This window comes from Leopardus geoffroyi, chromosome C3 (assembly GCF_018350155.1).
Source record: "Leopardus geoffroyi isolate Oge1 chromosome C3, O.geoffroyi_Oge1_pat1.0, whole genome shotgun sequence".
Classification (NCBI taxonomy): domain Eukaryota; kingdom Metazoa; phylum Chordata; class Mammalia; order Carnivora; family Felidae; genus Leopardus; species Leopardus geoffroyi.
The window spans coordinates 15,816,897-15,830,388 of NC_059338.1; the positions used below are offsets into that span (position 1 = coordinate 15,816,897).

Here is a 13,492-nt window from a genome sequence, read left to right on the forward strand (position 1 = left end):
CTACACCAGAAAAGTCTCCCTCTCTTCTGCTTCCCTTCTTCTGGCTGGTTCTCTTTTAAAAGGTGGGTCCTTCCATTATGTCTCCAGGTAGCGGCAGCAGCCGTGCCTGTGTGGTATCCCTCACCAGATGGCCCTCTTAATAAATGCCTTTCTCTTGCCCACCCTCACTTCCTTGATCCAAATGTGAAATGCCAGCAAATAAATAAGAGCATTGTACTCTGATGAGTTCTCTTGAGATGAAGAGAAGCCCTGGGGAGAAGAAGCTAGAAACAGCTCTTCTGTTTGCTGGACTGCTCCTAATTACTGGCTAGTAGGTAAAAGACACTGTTTAGATAATATAGAATTTAAAGGGAGAGCCAGGGAGGGAGGGAAGCAGGGAGAGAGAGAGGGAAAGAAGGAGGGTGCATATATTATGTCAAATGCCTTTGCTAACGTGAACATACTCTTGGGTTGTTAGAGTCCATTTGAAATATTGTGCGTGATCTTTGTGAGGGACCACAGACTTCGGTCTCAGGGTAGGCGATTGCTGTGTGCAGATTTCACTGCCAGGCTAAAAGTGCAACACAAATGAGTGGGTAATGAGAGCAGAACAGCCAGTTCTTTAATTGAATTAAAAGCTGGGTGACATCAATGCAGACACCTGTCCAATTACAGACAGGCCAAGGTGTTTACCATTGCTGTACAAGCGATTCGAAGATGACAGAAATCTTTCCGCCCACAGATTAACATAATGAAGGAGAACAGATTACCGTGGATGGCGGCCAAACACCTAGGTTGGCAGCTGGGGGTGGGGTGGGAGAGGGAGGAGGAGTCCGCTCAAGTATGTAAATAGAAACAGCCTTTTTTCTTTCTTCTCAGAAATGTGTTGGGCTTTACAAAGGATGCCATTTTGCTTTGTGTCTCAGGTTCGGTTTCCGGGCAGAGCATTTATACTTGTCTGCATTTAGTCAGAGGAGTTAATCATAAAATTCCAACGTCACAGCTGGCTCCTCTGTTGTCTTCCTGCTTCTCGGCACAGAGAGTTCTATTAGAGACTCAAAAGCTCGCACAGCTGGTGTCAGCTCCACAATGATTTTCTCTCAGGTAGCCAGGCTGCCTCCAATTACTGATATTTCTCTTTGGCTCCTTTGAAACTTGAGGCTAGAGCAAAGGAAAGACAGTGTTGGAAATAATCATCATCAGTCAAAAGAAACAATGTCTGTTACTTTGCTGACTCCCTGGAAAGGGTAGAATGGGAATGGGGTCTCTTAGAGTGAGGGAGACAGCTGAGTGGTGCTAAGCAGATGGAACGTCTTCGTTTTTCCATCGAGCATCGAGTGCCCACTTTGGTAAACCATCCTAAGAGCTTCCGGAAAATAGGACAAGTAAAGACGTAAAAGGACATATCCTTTGCATTCAAAGAGTGTCCTAAATCACTTTGAGGGACTTTTAAATTTCAGCATCTTCCAGGATAAGGCTCTTACCCTCTGCTGGGTGGAAACCCTCAGAACACAGACTTTGGAGCCATAGACACCAGGATTCTTAAACTTCCTACTGTGATGTGCTTTCCTTCTGGAAATGAAGTCCCTGTCCCTAGTCTTTCAGCCTGGGCTTTCTGCATGCACCAAGGCCCACAGGACTGCAATTCAAAGGGAATATACTTGCTTTACTTCAAACTCCCTTGGTGTGTCATGTCAAGATTTCTCAATGTTAAGCATTAATGCAAAATGCATTATCGCTTAGCAGTGAGAGGTCTGGTCCTGCTGGTGCCAATGATTTTAATCTGGATACCAACACTCCTGTGTTTCATGGGATACTAACACTTTTAAGACATCAATAATGCTTACTTTATGCTTATTGAATGTTTTTTCAGCTCATCCTCTTCCATTATCAAAAGGGACTGGCAGGTTTCCTGACATGGTTGGGACCATTTTCTGATTTCACAGAGTTTTGTGGCTGAAAGGAAATTTGAGAGGTCATTTGGCTAGCCTAGAGGGTTGGGACAGTCTTAAATTCAAAGGAAAAAAAGAGTTCTCTGTGATGTCTCAAAGAAAGAGAGCCAATCTTAAAATTTCTCACTGTCGGGATATACTTCTTTATTTTAAACACCCGAGGTGTCATAAAGGGAGATTACCCCCACTTTCTCTCATTGGGTTTTCTATGGACGCAGAATATGCCACATTTTTCTATCTAGGATTCATTTATAAATAAGTCACATTGTATATTTTTTAGTATTCTTTTTAATATAATACTGAAATATAGTTTCAATGATTATCCTTTTTTCTCTTTGTCATTAATTAAATGATAGACAAAGGTCTATCACATTGGACCAGGAAATCCAGATCTATAGATGCCGTTGTCCACTTATCATATATACAAGCACTCTTCTTTATGAATTATTCTGTATTACTGTTATCATTAGGAGCCTACAAGATCTAATATTTTCTTGGATTAGAAACTATAGAGATCAGATGTATTCTTTACTACCTTTCCCAGTGGCATAGACAAGAAATGATAAATACTTTTTGGTGATGATATACCATCATGGTAGTACTATCCTTTTTTTCTGGAGAGTGTATACTAAGTAAGACTCTGACACTTAAAGCAAGGCCATTAGGCCAATCGCTCAATGATCTTTATGCATATATCCAAGAAAGGCTATCTTACATAGTATTGGAGAGAATATAATTACCCTCTTTGGTAACAGCAGAATTTCTTACACCATCAATTTTAATCCATCTTCATAAACTCTCTATACTAAGAAACAAGATGTAAACCACATGTCCTAGACACTAGGATGACTTTGTTCTGAATTAGGGAAGATGGCTAGGTTGACCAACCCCCTCTCTGACCCCAAGCACTAACTGTAACAAGGAGATAAAAAGTGCTGAATCATACGTTTGTGGGTCTAGTTCTGGGGTTTCTATTCTATTCCATTGGTCTATGTGTCTGTTTTTGTGCCAATACCATGCTGTCTTGATGATGACAGCTTTGTAGTAGAGGCTAAAGTCTGGGATTGTGATGCCTCCTGCTTTGGTCTTCTTCTTCAAAATTCCTTTGGCTATTCGGGGCCTTTTGTGGTTCCATATGAATTTTAGGATTGCTTGTTCTAGTTTCGAGAAGAATGCTGGTGCAATTTTGATTGGGATTGCATTGAATGTGTAGATAGCTTTGGGTAGTATTGACATTTTGACAATATTTATTTTTCCAATCCATGAGCAGGGAATGTCTTTCCATTTCTTTAAATCTTCTTCAATTTCCTTCATAAGTTTTCTATAGTTTTCAGCATACAGATCCTTTACATCTTTGGTTAGATTTATTCCTAGGTATTTTATGCTTCTTGGTGCAATTGTGAATGGGATCAGTTTCTTTGTTTGTCTTTCTGTTGCTTCATTGTTAGTGTATAAGAATGCAACTGATTTCTGTACATTGATTTTGTATCCTGCAACTTTGCTGAATTCATGTATCAATTCTAGCAGACTTTTGGTGGAGTCTATCGGATTTTCCATGTATCCGATAGAAACCCCAGAACTAGACCCACAAACGTATGGTCAACTCATCTTTGACAAAGCAGGAAAGAACATCCAATGGAAAAAAGACAGCCTCTTTAACAAATGGTGCTGGGAGAACTGGACAGCAACATGCAGAAGGTTGAAACTAGACCACTTTCTCACACCATTCACAAAAATAAACTCAAAATGGATAAAGGACCTGAATGTGAGACAGGAAACCATCAAAACCTTAGAGGAGAAAGCAGGAAAAGACCTCTCTGACCTCAGCCGTAGCAATCTCTTACTCGACACATCCCCAAAGGCAAGGGAATTAAAAGCAAAAGTGAATTACTGGGACCTTATGAAGATAAAAAGCTTCTGCACAGCAAAGGAAACAACCAACAAAACTAAAAGGCAACCAACGGAATGGGAAAAGATATTTGCAAATGACATATCGGACAAAGGGCTAGTATCCAGAATCTATAAAGAGCTCACCAAACTCCACACCCGAAAAACAAATAACCCAGTGAAGAAATGGGCAGAAAACATGAATAGAATAGACACTTCTCTAAAGAAGACATCCGGATGGCCAACAGGCACATGAAAAGATGTTCAGCGTCGCTCCTTATCAGGGAAATACAAATCAAAACCACACTCAGGTATCACCTCACGCCAGTCAGAGTGGCCAAAATGAACAAATCAGGAGACTATAGATGCTGGCGAGGATGTGGAGAAACGGGAACCCTCTTGCACTGTTGGTGGGAATGCAAATTGGTGCAGCCGCTCTGGAAAACAGTGTGGAGGTTCCTCAGAAAATTAAAAATAGACCTACCCTATGACCCAGCAATAGCACTGCTGGGAATTTATCCAAGGGATACAGGAGTACTGATGCATAGGGGCACTTGTACCCCAATGTTCATAGCAGCACTCTCAACAATAGCCAAATTATGGAAAGAGCCTAAATGTCCATCAACTGATGAATGGATAAAGAAATTGTGGTTTATATACACAATGGAATACTACGTGGCAATGAGAAAAAATGAAATATGGCCTTTTGTAGCAACGTGGATGGAACTGGAGAGTGTGATGCTAAGTGAAATAAGCCATACAGAGAAAGACAGATACCATATGGTTTCACTCTTATGTGGATCCTGAGAAACGTAACAGGAACCCATGGGGGAGGGGGAGGAAAAAAGGAAAAAAAAAAAAAAAAGAGGTTAGAGTGGGAGAGAGCCAAAGCATAAGAGACTATTAAAAACTGAGAACAAACTGAGGGTTGATGGGGGGTGGGAGGGAGGAGAGGGTGGGTGATGGGTATTGAGGAGGGCACCTTTTGGGATGAGCACTGGGTGTTCTATGGAAACCAATTTGGACAATAAATTTCATATATTATAAAAAATAAAAAAATAAAATAAATAAATAAAAAAAAAAGTGCTGAATCATTACATTACTCTTCTTATGGAAGTAGATAATACTGATCTGTATTTAGGTGAAAATTATTACGGGGGCACCTGGTGGCTTTGTCAGTTAAGCATCTGACTCCTGATTTCAGTTCAGGTCATGATCTCAGGGTTTGGTTCTCAGTTTGTGAGTTTGAGCCTTGAGTCAAACTCTGTGCTGTCAATGTGGAGCCTGCTTGGGTTTCTCTGTCTCTCCCTCTCTCTGCCCCTTCCCTGCTTGTGCACATTCTCTCTCTCTCTCTCTCTCTCTCTCTCATAAATAAACAAACAAACAAACAAATATTCTGATGTTTTGACAGACTTTGAGACAAAACATTATGAGCAAGATCCTCATTGGATATAGGAAAGAAATGGTACCTTAGCCTCAGAAAGTACAGCACAGTTTTTGAAAGTGACAATTTACAAACCATCCAAAACTTTCCACCTGGGATTTGAAGTTGGCAAGAACCAAAACATCACCTTTTGCCTTTTTTTCTTCTTTTTTCCTATTTTGCAGCTCTCATTTCTCAGTGTTTGTTATGGTTTCACCTGCCTTGAAATGGGAAATGTGAGCACTTTGATGAATGGCCTGAAAGATGATCTAGTTTCTCTCCAGCATCTTTCTCTAAGAATCTTAGGATATTTCTACGAAATACAATTTGGCCAACTTCTCTATCAGAGCACAAAGCTGAAGAAAGCAAGTTTTATGAGTAGAGTATTTCCTGTTTTTTAAACTCCTTAAGGTTTAAGAATGGGGGTGGCAGGACTTAGCAAAGGAATTTCATAAGACACGTATACATTCCAAGTAACTCCTTTAGTGAAGGCAAAAAAGGTTAAACAAAATACTGAAGACCATTTAGTGAATGTGATATTGTTTAGTATCTGGTTTGACATGATCCTTCTTAAAATCCATGTTAATGCCTTTCTTGCTAAGTTGATGTAACTGTCATAATTCCAACACTGTACTTCAGCCATGATTTGGAAAGAAATAATGTCTCAGGATAAGGCATTGTGTAAGGCCAGTCTTCAAAATTGTAAAATAATGGAATTGCTTTTATAATGTTTCTCAGTGATGACATTACTGGTTGTATCGTGCATCCCCATACTAAAGATTTCAGAGCACTAGGTTGATACAACCACTGGATCTCTTTGGACACAGCATTCCTTTGCCCCAGCTAAATCATGACCATCCATAAGAGGGAATGCTTTTCACATAGGTCACATAGCTTAAGTGATGAACAAGGGAAGCTAGTCTCACATCCCAACATGGTTTTCTTATTTGCTGTAGGAATAAAAGTCTCATTTTCTGGGGGATGATTCATTTCTTGTTAGAATGGCATTATACCAATTCAGACACACAAGTTGTCTTATTTAGACTCACACAACAGACTCAAACTTGGCAATAAGAAGACGTGACAAATGCTAATTTTTTTGAAAAGATAAAACGGCCAGAACATATCTTGCAGGGTTACCTTAGTTTTGAGTCCGGAGTTTTGGGATAATGCTGAAACATTGAGAAATGGGAAAGTGAAGCTTAGGGAAGAGTGTAGACTGTCAGGTTTGGATCGGAGCATGAGGAGAATGAAATGCTAGTGGGACGTCCAGGTGGGATATATGACCTGGAGATAGAGGTGCAGAAGCAGAGCTGGGGGAGAGAGGAGAAGTGCAGATATAAATGAGAGATAGGACTTGATGAGCTAACAAAGGTAAGTGTTCAGGAGAAGAGAGAAGCCTGAAGGCCCGACTTTGTAAACCAAAAGCCATTTATAGGGCTGCGAAAGGAAGATGAGCCGATCAGTTCAAGGGAAGAAAGGAGCTCTCAGAGGCTGAGGAGAACAACTCAGGAAAATTCAATGGCACAGAGGAAGCTGACGGAGTCAAAGTCCAGTGAGTGAGGAAGATAAGGATTTGATCTGATATTTAGAGATCACCAGTCATCTTGGAAGATAAAAATCAGTATTTAGTAGGAGGAAACAGGGTTGCACAGTGCACACAGGAAACTGCTAGAGCTCTCTCCTTACATATATTCCTAAACTCATTTAATCTTGTTAGTAACACTTTGAGGTAAGTTCTATTATCTCCATTTCACAGATGAGAACTGAGGCCTCTCCTTCAAGTTAGGTATAGTTATTACCTGTTTACAGGTAAGAAAACTAAGGCACAGAGATCTGAACAACTTGCCCAAGCCCATACAAGAAATCAATAGCAGAATGGGCATTTGGGCCCTGGCAATCTGGCCCAAGTGTCTGTTTTCTTGACCACTCTACCGCCATGTGATGAGGACGTGTAGATGGTGATGTATGCTTTCTTTAAGACATTTAGTGGAAGGAAACATGACTTCTTCAAAGAAAGTGAACTTGGAATACAGGTCATGGTCTGGGAAATTCAAGAGGAAGTCACAGTCATTGCAGCAGAAGGGGAAGAGAGCAGAAGGTTACCGTATGAGGCGGAGTCAAGATAGAGGGAGCTGAATTTGGCATGAGGTAGTCGCACGTGTATGCGTATTGGTTCACTGACTTGCAGTCTTCTTCCTCCATGAGTTAAGATGATGGCACCAAGGGCAGCAGAGGGGGCTCGGTGGCCCAGGATGATGGCTGGGGAGCTGCTGGAATGAAGACTGGAAGGCATCACTAAAGTGTGAGGTGCCGAAGCAGACAATGGCTATGGGCTTTGTTTCGTTCTGCTCTTTGCTCTTTTGATTTTTAAAAATTTTCTAGGGAGAGGAAATAAGAAAACGTATACATTAAATTTTGTTTGAATGATGCAAGCTGTTGCCACTATTGGCACATTTAAACAATATACATTCTGTAGCAGGCTATTGATGGTTACACAATAAAGGGATACCACGCTGGGACCATCTTTACATAAGAATGATGAAAACCTATGTAGTTAGAATTAAAGACGACTCTGAAAAATGTCCACCATGAAAAACAATGGTGAGCAAATACACAAATTGTATTTTTGATACTTCTTTAATTCCCAGGATTAAGCACATAAAGAACTTCTGTCTTGGTTATGAACATCAGTAAACAAAATGTGCTTTCATTTCTATAGGTACTTTTAATTGCTGAACAAATCTTATCTATTCACCACCGAGCCGGGATAATTCAACACTTCCATGTGTACCACTTCTGTTTAAGACAGGTGTCTTAATTAAATAAACTAATAATTTTGCAAGTAGAAGCACAAAAGCATAATTATCTAATTTGCTAATTGTTCGACTATGTTGATTTGCATCTTTGTTAGTTGCAACATGAACAAATAGTTTGTATCCGTGTATCCTACCGTTAAAGTAATGAAGCCACTCTTGGGAGTAGCATTTCCTAAAGTGTGTTAATAGATGCCGTGTAAAAAGGACTCTAGTTGAATAGGCTGAAAAATGCTGGGTTAGAGAAAATTGAAGAGTTTCATTCTGCAGGAGGTCTAGAATCCTAGAATGGGATAATATGCATCTTAACTATCAAATACACTGTGCTCTGCTTTACGAACTATATATGGAAATCCATTTTTAAAGAGGAACATCTCAGGGCACTAATGTTCTGAGGCGCACATTTGGGAAAATGCTGTTTTGAGTTGTTTTAACAATAAATTGGTGTCACAATTTTTTTTTCACTCGTCATTCCATTCTGTAATCAGCACACAGGCAGGAAAATGCATTAAAGAGGCATATGTTTTTGTTTGTATCTGTGTCTCTACATATATATATCTCTCTCTCTCTCTCCTTCTCTCTCTCTCTCTCTCTCTCTCTCTCCCTTTCTCTCTCCCTACCACACACAGTGTTCTTATGGCTGCATACAGTAAACATGCAAACCTCCCTTTTCCCCTTTTTATTATAGGCATATTGACAGGCCTGCTACCCTTCAAAAACTATGCAGTAACCCTAACTGCTTGCACTTTGGCTGGCTGTACTGAGAGCTCACATGCACTGAACATCTCTACTCCACAAGAAGGTAAAGTAATTTCAAAGGTCTTGACTTCCACATTTCAGTTATGAATAATAAAATAGGAGAAGAGCTAAATGCTGCAAGGCCATTTGCTGGAAAACCCCAACCTAATTTGATGACAAAGTGCATTGCCAGGCCATAATTGCTCCATTTTTTGGGGGGGTGTGAAAATGAATCAAACTCCATACCCTTTAATGACATGCATCTTTAATAGCTGTAATGCAGATTAATGGGCTTTTTAATTGCTGTTACATTGTTCATGCAAGAGCCTTGTCATTAATATGAAGCATCTGAAAGATTAATGAAAGCTTCCTCATTTTACTATGGCTCAGAAGTAAATCTAGAGACAGTCTGACTAAAAAGAATTGATTGTACGGCACAGTATGAAATTGAGAATCAAACGGTTGATTTCCATGGTCTCTTTGAACTGCTAAACACCAGCACAGGCAACAATTATTTCAGTATGATGGAGCCTCCAAATGCCGGTTGAGGCATTATTAATCACTGCTCGGTTCCTTCTGACTGAAGTCTCACTTTTGTTGTACTTGGGACTTACAAACTGTTGGCATAAATTAATGTTTCAGAAAGCGTACGTTAAGAAGGCAGTGAGAAAGAGAAAATATTTTAGCACTCCAAAGTGAAAGCTTTGCTCAAGCATCAGAACGCATCACTTCAAGAGATAACAGCTCTCCAAACATTTGAAGCATTGTTGCTTTATATTTCTCTCTCCTGGATGAGGGGAATTACAAGTTGTTTCTACCATCTAGCTGTCAAGTTGCTGAAGAGATTGAAAAGCTTGATCCTCGGGGGAAGAGTCAGCCAACCTCTCTCCCTCAGTATCCATCTGTCCCCCTTCCTGACTCCCTCTTGTCCCCTTCCTTCTTTCAAGTCCTTTAGCAAGTACCCCTCACACAGACGATATGTAACAGAAAGACAATGGCCCCAAATGATGAAACCAGGAGAGGAGAGACGAGCCTGTGAAAACCTTTGTGTGGCCTCTTATTCTTTGTGCTTTGCGCTTCACCCAACCAGAGCTTCCTTACCTGGACTACACCATCAGTGACCTATCATCACTGTTTTCTAAGGGTCCCCTCAGTCTAACCTACAGAGGAAAGCACTGTTTCTCTTCATGTGTCATTGCTTCTGTTGGGGCACTGGATGATCCTCTCCCCTTACAAATCCTTCCACCAGCGTCAATATGGGACAAGAGCCCTGTTGTTGTCCTTATTTTCTCTATACATACCACCTCCTCTGTCCAGGTTTTGCCTGGTACCCTTTCAACCTACTTCACAGCTATACCCTAGAGGGATTCCTACTGGTGCCGTTCACCATTCCCTCTTCGTTACTTAAGGAATTTCCTCTTCTAGCTTTTTCTTCAAGTTACTGCCAATGTACCAAACAATAGATGTATTTAGGGTCAATATTTTAAAACTTTTAGTTCCTATGATTCCAATTTATTGACCCTTACAGAAAATTAACAGAACCTTATTTTTAAAAAATGCAATGTTGTTTTCATATGTAATTACTGGATTCTGTACTTATGGTTATTTCTATAGGTACAGATAGGTGTATTTTTATGTCTATTATGAACTGCCCTCACCAGCATTACCCACTTAGATCAAAAGCTCCTCAAGGGTAGGGACTCTATCTGTTTAATTTGCTTTAATAGGCACAGCCCCAAGGAGAGATTATGGGTTAATAATACTCTTGATGAAGTAACACAGGCATCAGTCAAGTGAACTAGTGTTATACTCCCCATCCATCACTGATGCAAATTCTCATAAATTCAGGACAGTTATTTAGTACTGTTCCTAAAGCAATTACTGACAAGCTGCCCACGAATCAAGAATATTTCCATGTGTGGGATTTCAGGTTTATTTCATGATTTATTGGTTTAGGTCTGAAAAGTTTGAATTAGAAAAGTAAACTAAAATTAGACTCTATAAATCTTTTTTTTTTTTTCTTTTTCATAGCCCCACAGGAAGTTCAGCCACCAGTAGCCAAATCTCTTCCCAATTCTTTGTTACTCTCCTGGAATCCACCCAAAAAAGCAAATGGTATTATAACTCAGTACTCCTTATATATGGATGGGATGATAATCTATTCAGGCAGTGAAGAGAACTATACAGTCACAGGTAAGACTTCTATAGGTATCAGTAAATAGTTGTAGTCCATATTACTCTACGTGTATTTCAGATAACTATAGTCTGTAATTGTCTGAAAGTGTGGTCTTTAAAACTGGGGTACTTATTTTGTCTCCTGTTATTTGGTTCTCTTGTGTGGTCCCTAATCACACTTACAATGCCCAGTTGAGTCAATGTCATTTCAGACAAATTCCAGTGTCACATGGGTTAGCTACTCTAAAATCCTCATGAATGTGAGATAACACTGAGACTCAGACGTGTGACTCAGTATCATCCGAATTTTGGGCCATTTGAGAAGAAACATGGTATATATGCCCAGATCATACTATGGTGTGATGACACTCGAGTAAAATGAAATAAATTTCTGAAAACCTTGTAAAACACAAGAAGCCTATATTATGTCTTGTTGCCTGGTATCTGAACTGTGCTTATATTTGTGTAGTAATTATAGTGGTTATATATTGTATGGTATTTTATATACTATATGTGACTATCAAGTAAGACATCATGAATCAAACATTATTGATGAAAAAACTGAGGCCGAGAGATATTAAATTCTTCATGAAAGGTCACAACAAGTTAGAGTCAGAGGTGAGATTAATTATTTATGTATTAACTCCTTCACATTAATGCCAGGTACTAAGGTTGTAATTGGGAATCAGCCACACATTGTCCCTCATCTGTTGGTGCTTGTGTGTCTTCATGGGGACACATACAGGTGCAAGTATGAGGCATTTGTGGACAGGGCTATGACATTTACCTAGTTGCTTCATCAGGGTTCACATTTTTGTGTCTTCTCTAGACTGAGAAACTTCAGGAGACAAAAGCTTTCACTTTAATATTTTATTCCTCAAGGTGGGATAGAATTCTGTAAAACATGTTACATGAGGAAGATATTATTACCACCATGTTACAAATGAAGAAATTGAGGCATAGAAAGATTAAGTAACTTCTTTAAAGTCACACAGACTGAGTAGTATTATGATACTGATCCAAGCATTCTGGCTCTGATGAAAAGAATGTGGTCTTTTTTTTTTTATATGAAATTTATTGTGAAATTGGTTTCCATACAACACCCAGTGCTCATCCCAACAGGTGCCCTCCTCAATACCCATCACCCACCCCCCCTTTCCCTCCCATCTCCCATCAACCCTCAGTTTGTTCTCAGTTTTTAAGAGTCTCTTATGGTTTAGCTCTCTCCCTCCCTCTCTTTTTTTTTTCCTTCCCCTCCCCCATGGTCTTCTGTTAAGTTTCTCAGGATCCACATAAGAGTGAAAACATATGGTATCTGTCTTTCTCTGTATGACTTATTTCACTTAGCATAACACTCTCCAGTTCCATCCACGCACCCACACACTTCCAAAACTCAAACAGGAAGAAATAGAAAACTTGAACAGACCCATAACCAGCGAAGAAATTGAATCAGTTATCAAAAATCTCCTGACAAATAAGAGTCCAGGACCAGATGGCTTCCCTGGGGAATTCTACCAGACGTTTAAAGCAGAGATAATACCTATCCTTCTCAAGCTATTCCAAAAAATAGAAAGGGATGGAATATTACTTGGCAATGAGAAAAAATGTGGTCTTAAAACAAGTTACTTCACTTTTGAGACTTAGTTTCTGAATCTATAAAATGGGAACAACTACAATTTTCAAGATTTTAAATAGAACTACACTATAAATAAAACACCTAACATATTCTTAGTGCTTAGAGAATAATATTATTTCCTGAAGAATGCAGAGTTCATGCTTTAAACTTTAGAAATAGATTACTATTGCCCTAGTAATGCCTGAAGGCATTATTTTAATTAAATATGATGGGCCACAGAAATTACTTCAAAAGAAATGAAAGCATATTATAGAATAAACCTTACACATTAATAATTAATATAAACCACTTCTGTAGGACCAAAATATGTCATCATACATAAGAAAACACATCTTTTAGGCCCAACACAGACATTTCCTCTAAGAAACCTTCTCTGATATCTCAAGTAGGAATTTTAATATGCCCCAGCTATGCTCACTGAATACCTATGTGCCCCTCTTTTTTTGTTTGTATTGTCTTTGAATAAGGTTGTTTATTTACTTATCAGTTCGCCTTGCTAAGCCATAAGCATCATAAAAACATGTATGCTTAAGTGTCTTGTTCATTACTGCATCTCCAGGATTTATCACAGAGTAGGTATAAATAGTGTTGAGTAAACGAGTGAATGAAGTCAGGTGACTGCTGGGAACAAAAGAAGACAGTTGCGACACCTGAGTGGTTCAATTAGTTAAGTGTCTGACTCTTGATTTTGGCTCAGGTCATGATCTCTTGGTTCCATGAGACTGAGTCCTGCATTGGGTTCTGTGCTGAGAGCTCAGAGCCTGCGTGGGATTCTCTCCCCCTCACTCTCTACCCTTCCCCCCTCCCTCCCTCCCTCTCTCTCTCCCTCTCTCTCAAAATAAATGATAAACATTAAAAAAAGAATATAGCAAAGGGGAATTGGTGG

General features: G+C 39.6%; 1 protein-coding gene across 3 annotated transcripts in view; it reads left to right on the plus strand.

Moving 5' to 3' along the window:
* The window catches only part of USH2A (usherin), a 742,577-nt gene that overhangs the window by 332,230 nt on the left and 396,855 nt on the right, over positions 1-13,492 (plus strand). For all 3 annotated transcript variants that reach the window (XM_045455771.1, XM_045455772.1, XM_045455773.1), the window contains exons 31-32: positions 8,746-8,859; positions 10,827-10,988. In XM_045455771.1, the coding sequence (XP_045311727.1) occupies positions 8,746-8,859; positions 10,827-10,988 (276 nt within the window). The remainder of the gene's footprint in view (positions 1-8,745; positions 8,860-10,826; positions 10,989-13,492) is intronic.